At 45.2% G+C, this 9,524-nt stretch overlaps 1 protein-coding gene across 1 annotated transcript; it reads right to left on the bottom strand.

The window, feature by feature from the left end:
• Positions 1 to 704: 704 nt before the first annotated feature.
• LOC138142644 (ankyrin repeat domain-containing protein 54-like) lies at positions 705 to 9,221 on the bottom strand. The gene is made up of 3 exons (XM_069063719.1): positions 8,941 to 9,221; positions 7,373 to 8,823; positions 705 to 5,559 (listed from the first exon to the last, which is right to left on the bottom strand). The coding sequence occupies exons 1-2, from the start codon at positions 9,082 to 9,084 to the stop codon at positions 8,095 to 8,097; spliced, it is 873 nt and encodes a 290-aa protein (XP_068919820.1). The 5' UTR covers positions 9,085 to 9,221; the 3' UTR covers positions 705 to 5,559; positions 7,373 to 8,094.
• Positions 9,222 to 9,524: the final 303 nt, after the last annotated feature.

Genomic DNA, 9,524 nt, shown 5'->3' on the forward strand with positions numbered 1-9,524 from the left:
AAGGAAGGAGACAGAGAAAGAGGTCAGAAACAGAGGAAATATGGAGAAATAAACAAAGATGGAGTAGGGACAGAGGCAGAAAGGACAAGAAAAAGAAAACCTCGGAAACAAAAAAATTAGACCCATCTGTTACTGACCACGAAGCAGTCAAAAAGGATTCAAACTTGGATATACTAAATGTCATCCTAAATAACTGGTGTGACAAGGGGCAAATCTAAGAAAACAGATAGCATTTTTTCAAACAAAACAAAAATGAGAAAACATATCAGAAAACTTTTGGGATGTGGGCAAAGCAATCCTTAAGGTGAAATATATCTTTCTAAACATTTTCATCAGTGAGAAAGGACAGCTCACACAAGCAAAACTCCCTTTATGTTATGTCTCCCAAGTGAGGTGTCCAAGTCTGGAAGGACAGAGGCAGAAAAGGGACCCAGTGGTCCTCACCTCAGTGCCCAGCTCCAGGAAGGACAACCAGATAAATCTGGGGGTGGGGGACAATAGAGCTGTCTTCTAGTTTAGAAGTGTAGTTAGGAGGAAGGATTAAATTTGGCTCCAGCCAACAGAATGAGGAAAGTTGTAGAGGCAAATTCTATCATAATATGCAGAATTAATCCCTTACACTGGGAGCTGTCCCAAGGAGAACCGGATCTTGGGAGGCAGTGGGTTTCCTGTCATTGTGTGAGGGGTAAAAGATGACACAAAGGTTCAAGCTTTCAAGCATATTTATTTTATTAGTTCATGCATGCCAATTGCACAACAAATGGGACCAGGCCTCCTCAGCTTGGCACTGTACCACGAATACAGAGGGAGACATTTTTATGCATTAAAAGAAAACAATTAACAGGATTTAAACCAGGATACAAGATTAGGTAATCTGATTTCTAATTTGAGGAAAGACAATGACAATTCAGACAACCATCCCTGTAATCAAAACTATCAAATTATAGTCCCAAGATTTTTTATCTCAAATAGCAAAATTTTACTAATCACAGTTTAGGGGTTGAATATTATTAATTTTCTTATGTTTCCCTAACAATTACATTTCATTTGTCGTTGCTTTTTTTTTTATAAATTAAACTACATTCTGGGATTTCAGACATACAGTGAATATTTGATAGTTGACTCATATTAATGTATTGAAGTTACATCTTTAAAATACCCTATATATTTTTGTAATTTTTATAAGGAGTAGCCAAAAAATTCAAATGAAAACTTGCTCTTTATTATAGCGAATTTGTGAACTCTCTCCCCTCCAAACCCCCCTTTAAGAAGGAGTAGGAGAGAGGATATTATTTTCTTGGTTCTAGGTTCTCAGACTTCAGTATTTTAGATTTTTCAACATGTGGTCAGTGGGGCTAATAAGATCTTATGATCCAGTCTGAATACAAAGTCTCAAGGGGCCTCACAGATAAGGATATCTTAAAGGATCTGTACAACTTTTTCCCCAAACAGCAAATTATTATCATTATTATTAAAATTATTATCATTTATTTAAGACAAAATATACACCATTAAATATTTAAGTTTTCAAATATCTATTTTTATCACATTCTTTTAACAGCATCCAGATTAAAAGAGAAGTTATTTATCTAACAGCATTTCTGATACAATGGTTTCTCACAGCATTTCACAATATAAGAAAAATTTTTTAGAAACACAATAATAACATACACAATACCATGTATTTAAAACATGAAATAAAACTTATTACCAGTCAGATGATGTCAATTAAGCCAAATGCATTTCCGAATTATCCCACTTAAAAAATCATTCATTTTATCATCTTTTGGCATTTTATACTAATCACATCTAAAACCTGGTATAGAATTATCACAATATACAGTCAAAGAAGCAATAAGAAGAGTCAACATTTATATAGTGCTTACCATATGCCAGTCATTGTGCCAAGCACTTCACAATCATTATATCATTTGATCCTCACAATTACCCTAGAGGTGGGTACAATTATTATTTTCCTCTTTACCCGATCCAGAAACTGAGGTAAACAGAGATAATTTGCTTAAGATCACACAGCTAATAAATTTCTGAGACTGGAGTGTAAGTCAGGTTTCCCTGATCCATGCATTTTTCCAGCATTTTTTTTTCTTTGCATTTGAAGCCACAATTAATAGAACACATTTCACTACATCATAATTTAGTTACAGGACAAATATCAACCAAATCAAATCTGAATTTACAACCACAAAATCAAAATCTCAATTTTCCAGGGCTATATAGGCACCTGTGCTTTAAAATTTAGAACCCAGAATTAACAATTAGCTCATTTTCAAAAGTTCAAGGTAGCACTCTCCCCTTTCCATAGAGATTCCAAGTAGCAGCTTCACATTCTGATCCCTTTCCTTTACAGCTCACAAGATTCTAAAGACTGGGAAATATGTCCTGCCAAAATGGTCTTTCAGGCCCAGAATATTGATAATTCCTAACCATATCCCAAATTATCTAAATATATAATCATTATTCCATAGAATTTCTCCTTTGAAATTTCGCACAAAATTTTACAAAACCTCAATTAATTGCAATACTGTTACTTTTGGGAGTTCCTAAGAGCTTACAAATGTGTAGTTCCTTTTTAATTTTCTTTGGGTGGGGAGCAATTCCTCCTCACAGACTCCTCTTTGATTTAAATCACCCTTTCCATTTCTTAACTAAATTTTATTCATTTTTAAGTTGCTCCTTGATTGAAACAAATTTTTCTCTTCATGGTCAAGAAAGGGTTAATAAGAAGCAACTACCAAATTTCAGATAAATTTAAAATGTCAATGCTTACCTATTGTTTTTCTTCCCTTTGGGATTTCTTTCAAATTTGTTGCCTTTTACACTAAAACAACAGCTCTATCAAACTTCAGAGAAAAGGTGATTTAAGTGCTTTTTACCCCTGAAACAATCTAATTCTTATTTTTCCTTAAAAGAAATTTTACAGAGTAGTACCTCAAAACTCACTAAGATATCTCTGAATATGCTAAATGCCTTATCAGACAGAATGAAGAGAAGACAGGTGAGTTCCTGGAATTATCCAAAGTCTCAGGAGTTCTCCTCTGCAGTCTTAAAATGATTGTATCTCCAAGCGCCTTAATGATCAATCTCCAAACCTCCAAAATCTACTGAGTTCTTTAGCAGTTACCATAATTTGGAATCTCTAATTCATTTATAATTCCATAAATTCTTAGAAACCAGGAAAAAGTTTTCCTTTTTTTGATGCTCTTACTTTATTTCTGTAATCCCAATGGAGTCAGGGCTGAAATGACAGAGAAAGTATCTTGCAGGTGTTTTGAGTTTTCTTAAACCTAATTTCCCACTGAAACGCTTAAGTGGGATCTAGTCTTGTTTACTGGGACAGAGAGTTTAGCATCAGGTTACAGAAAGCTAGGAGAACTGCTTCAAGTATGAAACGTCATTCATCTTCCTTCCTCTTTGGCTGCAGCTTTTTGGCAGTCCTGGCTGGCTGCATTTCCCCCTTAGAAATCTTTCAAGGTAGCAGAATTTACAAACAACGCTAAACATGACACAAGACAAAGATTTTTCTGCATTTTACAAAGAAACAAAAATACAGACAAAACAATAAAACAATCACATACTTGTTAGCCTCCTTACCTACTAATGAAAGTCTAATCTGAAAGCCATAATTAAAAGTTCCTTCTTCGGGCCAACTTTGAGACCCATTTGCATTTCAGATATTTGAGCAGAATTAGAGAGCTCTATCTTTTACTCACACCCTCCACTCCTGTTTCCAGGCCAATAAGAATTTTCCTAAGGGGGTCTCAATTTAATAGACCCATCCTGCTCTGGTAAAAGAAATTTTATCCAAGGAGGAATCCATTGGTGTTTTATTATTACCAAAATCCATTGTCCCCTTAAAGAGAGTATCTCTTCAGTATTGTTCCCTTAAAGGGACTATCTTTTCCCCAGCAGGTTGGGGGTAAAGCTTACCTTAGCTCAAAAGAATCTGAAATCGAGGGGGGAGTCCCACCTCCGGGGCAGTCTTCCAAAAAGCTAAGATGCCAACCGGGAGGTCAGAGTCCTTTCTCGATCTGGTGGGCTTTGCCAAAAACTGTGATGGGTGAAAGATGAAATCACTGAGAAAACAAAGGTTCAAGCTTCCAAGCATATTAATTTATACTAATTATACTAATGCATGGCAACTACATAAGAAATCAGAACCAGGTCTCCAGTTTGGAACTGGACCCTGAATAGAGGGGGAGACAGATTTTTATGCATTAGAAGAAAACAATTAACAGGATATAAACCAGAATCCAAGATTGGGTAATCTGATTTCTAACTGAAGGATTAGAGGCTTTCCAAGTTGGGAGTGGGAGACTGAACAAGTATAATTCCTTCAAATCAGAAAAAGAGGTGTACCACTCCCCCCAAGTGTCTGTATTCAATCAAAGAAATGTGGAAACAGTAATTGACTGACTAGCACAGGGTCAGTTTTCAGATGTATGATTCTGAGAAAACTCCTTGCATCAATGTTTTTTTTTAATCTGATTGAGTTTCTGGTCAGCATAACCTAGATCTTCAGTGAAGGGTTTCTAAGCAACAGGTAGAAGTGGTACAGCTTCCCAGCCAGGTTCAAACGGTGTAATAAAGCATTCCCACAATTCCCATAATAGTTTTCTTACAAGACAGAAGTTGGACTAGACCCATAATTGAATAGAAAAGGAACCAAGCTAGCTCCAGAATTCAATCACAAGATGGAGTCAGTATGGGTCACTCAATTCCCACAATTCAAGGTCTTCAAACTGAAGCTCTGTGACCACTTGTTAAAGGATCCTATAGAGGGGATTCTCATTTGGGTTGGAACAGTGGCCTTGGAAATCCTTTCCAGCTCGGAGATTCTGTGGTTCTGGAGTGAGGTTGAAGCATGGGAAACACAATAACCCCTTATTCAAGTATGGCCTAAAGATTTCTCTAGACTGCAATATCGAGTATAGCCATGAGAGGTCAACAGAACACCACATTGTGTTTCCCAGTGGCAATGAATTGCTCCAAAAGCATTTCTTAAGGCCCTAGTATATGCCAGGCCACTTTCCGGCTGCTGGGGATGCAAAGGCAAAAGTAAGACAGGCCTTGTTCCGAAGGAGCATTCTCCTGTCGCTAGAGATAACATGCATCTAGGTATCAGTATCAGCCAGGCAGTCAATAAATGTATTAACTGCTTCCCATGATCCAGGCACTGTGCTGAGTGCTGGGAATACAAAATGAGGCAAAGTCTCTGCCAAGGAGTTCACAATCTAGTGGAGGAGACAAGTAAACAAGTATATACAAACAGGCTACATTCACAATAAATAGGGCATAATTAATAGAGGGAAGGTATTCGAAATAAGAGAATTTGGGAAAGTCTTCCCATAAAAGGTGGGATATAAACTTGGAACTGAATGAAGCCAGGAGCCAGAGATGAGAGGGGAGAGCATTTCACGCAGTGGGGAGAGCCAGAAAAAATGCCAGACCTGAGACATGGAGTGTCTTGTTCCTGGAACAGCAACGAAGGCAGGATCACTGGGTCAAAGAGTACACAGGAGGGAATAAGCTGTAAGAAGACTGGAAAGAAACAGAGGCAGGGTTAGTTGGGAAGGATTAAGAGACAGTGGAATGGGTACTCAATCATGAGTACGCCCCCTTAAGGACATGGCCAGACCTGCATATTAGGAAAATCACTCCGTTGGCTGAATGGAACAGGGAGAGAGACAAGGCAGAAGAGCCACCAGCAAGCTGGGCAGTAGGCCAAGGGTGAGGCGCCGAGAGTACTGAGAGGGACCCCCAAAAAGGAGGTCCCACTTCAATGGGGGTCTCTTGTAAAGGGGCCTGGATGGGGCCCAGAGGCAAAGAACCGTGGCTTGACCACAGTGGCAGCTAATGAGGGGGAAGTGCTAGGCAGACAGCTATGTTTCCTAAACGCCTCAGTTTCCTTGAGTGGACCCACTGCCCAGAGGTGTCACTGTCTTGCCTGGTTTCTTCCTGGGCTCAATAGACATCACACACAGCACAGTGACTGTAAAGGGTTCTGGGTTCTGGACTCAAAAGCTGGAATATTTGGGTCTTCTGACCTCTGGAAGGTCATTTCCTCCCTCTGAAACTTTCATCATCTGTATGATGGGAATAGCTCATCCCTGCTCTGCCTCCCTCTCAAGACTGGTATGAGGTGAGGGCATGCCATGTACATTGAGGCAGGATAGCCCCTGGCCTGAATCAGTGAAGAAAATACCTCAGATACTAAAAGGGAAAATGGAGGCTTTGCTGGCTTTCCTGCTTAAGGGCTGCACTCCATCCCAGGTAATAGGAACCCTTGGTTCCCCTCGTCAGTCACACACTCCCCCCCCCAAACTTCAATGCTTCTGCTCCCCTTCAATGGGCTGGTCGAATACCTTGAGGATAGGCAAGGCAGCTGGGAGAACTGGCAGAAAAAAGGCCAGCCCTCCAATTACCAAGGAGCCCCTGAGACCCTAGAGCTGCTGGTCAAGCCTCCAGAGGCCAGGAGAACAAGCTCCCTCCACCTTGTTGATCAATTCCCTTGACACTCACTTCCCTCCTGCCTTACAGACATCATCACCCTCGGGTCTGCAATGCCATTTCCTTGAATCTTTGTTGCCCCTGACCTGCCTTTTTATTTTAATTTTATTTTTTTTAACATACAGCAAATATTGTTTATTGCAGACTTTCAGCTGATGTGTGAAGGTAATATGAAAATTAATGAAACTGGATAATCTCTCTAAATGGATTTATGTTAAAATAAACCACATTGTTACATAGCCTCTGTTTAAATAAGTGAAACAATGGAATAATTTGTGACAAAAATTATGAATGAGATTTCTCAGGGCTCAATTGTTCCCGAGGTCCTTGGCCTCAGGGGAGCAGCCCAGAAGTTAGCCTAGGGTAATGACCTCTCCCACCCCCCCCTGCCTACCCCAACCAAAAGATTGAGGAATTCCGATGGGGGTGGGGGAGGGAAGGAAAGAGAAAAGACATGAAATCATCACCTGACAATAACAATCTGTTTTCCAGTCGAGGTCCAAGACCACTGTAAAAAGGTGACAGGCAGTGATGCCCTTGCAGACAGGCCCAGAGATGCTGCGAGGAGGAAGCGCAGCTGACTGGGGCTCCCCGGCAGCCCCTGAAGGGAGTCAGCTTCTTACCATCCCTTCCGACCAAGGGTCCAGGCCTCCCCACAAGGGGAGGTGAGAGAGGGTCCTGCCTCTTGCCAAGAACCAACACTTCCAAAGACGATGCTACGGATCTTATGCTTTGATTCAAAACTGTGCCCTCCTCAACTCTGTCCCCCTTAGATTTCAGCCTCCCAAATTCCTGGCCCCACCCGAAACTTCCCATCTCAAACAAAAATCCCCCCTCGGCTTACCACAACTCCATTTAGGTCTTAAGTCTGAAATTTAAGTGCTGGTGAAAGATGCAATGTTTACCACCAGAACCTCTGCTTCTCCCCCCAAAAGGACTTGGAAAAGGTCTCCACCGCCTGTGGTCCATTCCAGTCCTGGCTTCTCTGCTCACAGCAGCAAGCCACAAAAAGATGAACTTGAACCCGGGCTGTTGAAAAACTCCGAAGAGAGCTTTGAGAGAAGGGTCTGGTCCATCTGCTCCTATTTGTGTCCAGTAGAGGAGAGGAGCCACAGGTATAAAGAGGTGGGAGAAAGAGGTCTGAAAACCCCTAATCTGGTGCCTCCTGCTGCCAGGTGAGGGCAGGCCTAAGCTGGCCCTAGGGAGGCAGCACACCAGAGCCACCAGGACAACAGAAGGCTGGCTATTCACCAAGGCATGGCCAACACTATCAGCCACGCTTTAGCAGCCAGGCAGAAGGAATGGTGATTGGGGTTCTGGGTGATAGAGGCCAAAGAAGGAAGCAACAGGTACTGCCTCCGTGGGGGAGGCTCTGAAGAAGGGTCCCTCTGTGTACCACATTCCTCCAGTGGAGATGATGAGGTCCTCACCAAGCAGGTGCAGATTTAGTGGAAGGGTAGCAGAACAGGTTGGCGTCTCCCCTTTTTCTGAGATGGTGATGATGAATGCTAGGCAAAGGTCATGGAAGGGACGGGGGGGATGGGGGGGAGGGACTTCTTTATGTAGCTACCTCTTCTCCACCTTCTCCATCTGCAGGCCGAGCGAGGTGAAATTGACCAGGAGCTCAGTCACCTCGTCCATCTGCTCTTTGGTGCTTGTCACCTGGACACGCTTGCAGAGGTCATCCAGCCTGGCGCACTGCTCGTGCTGGCCCACTCGCTCCAGGTACTCCTTGAGCATCAGTATGATCTGCTTCACCTCCAGCCGGAGGGCCTCCAAGCACTGGGGCTGTCCCTCCTGCAGGGTACTCAGCTTCGTCTTGGCAATGTGCAAGGGGGACTTGCCGGCTCCGTCTAGGGCATCCACCCGGGCCCCTCTTCGGAGCAGCGTGGTGATGACGGCAACGTGGTTGGTGCAGGCAGCCAAATGCAGAGGGGTGTTCCCCAGCCCATCCTTCTGGTCCGGATCGGCCCCGTGGCTCAGGAGCAGCTGCACGATCTGGTCATTGCCGTTGGAGGACGCAAGGTGCAGGGCGCTACGGCCTTTGTCGTCTGTCGCAGCTGGATCGGCCCCTTCCTCCAGCAGCTGCCGCACCGTTTCTACGTCGTTGGTGTTGGCCGCTTCCCTCAGCTTTTTGAGGGCGTGCACATCACGGCCCGTGGGCCCCAGGCGGCGATGTGGCCGCGATGCAAGCCGCAGGCGGCCGGGCCGCAGTTTCCCCTTCCGCAATTCACTAGGGCTGGGATCGTGCTGCCACAGCTCGTGCAGGATCCGCAGGGGCGGCGGCGGTGGCGGCTGGGGCGCGGAGGCCGTGGCCGTGGCCGGGGCCGGGGCCGGGGCCGGGGCCGGAGCCGGAGCCGGGTCCGGGGCAGGGGCCGGAGCCGGGGCCGGAGTCGGGGCCGGGGTCGGGGCCGGGGGCGCGGAGCCCAGGCCGCCGAGCGCGGCGGCGAAAGCGCCGAACGAGAAGCTGGTCTCGGGCCTGGCGCCGCCCACGGCCCCCGGTTCCCACGTCGTGGCCCCGGGTAAGGCTTCTTCGCTTTTGCTCGGAGATGCCATAGCAACCTCGCCGCCGCCCTCGGCCACCGCAACCGCCCTCGGCCACCTCAGCCGACGACAGCTACAGACCTGGGCTGCCGCAGCAGACCTGGGCTGCAGCCACTTCTGAAGCGTCAGTGCACACGTCACCTCAGCCTTGTTCTGACAGGCAGGGCGACGTCAGCATTGATGTCACCCCAGCCCCGGTCAGGCCTGCCTCTGCGGCCAACCCCACCCCCGCCCCCGCCCCCGCCCCCGCCCTCGCCGTTCCCATAGCTATGGGGGCGGGATAGACTAGATGACAGTGTCTGGGTTTGTGGATGGATTAGGCAGGTATGGAAGGGCCTCCAGTTCAACCTGTGTAACCTAAGCTTGTAGAGGAATCCCTCACAGAATGGTTGGGTGATTTTCTCCACCTGTTTTTGGTGCTGAATGGTGTCAGTGATCCAAGTCTGAGGCTT

Source organism: Petaurus breviceps, unplaced genomic scaffold, assembly GCF_028583685.1.
Source record: "Petaurus breviceps papuanus isolate PSGF00001 unplaced genomic scaffold, PetGlider_PUasm1.0 90601, whole genome shotgun sequence".
Lineage (NCBI taxonomy): Eukaryota > Metazoa > Chordata > Mammalia > Diprotodontia > Petauridae > Petaurus > Petaurus breviceps.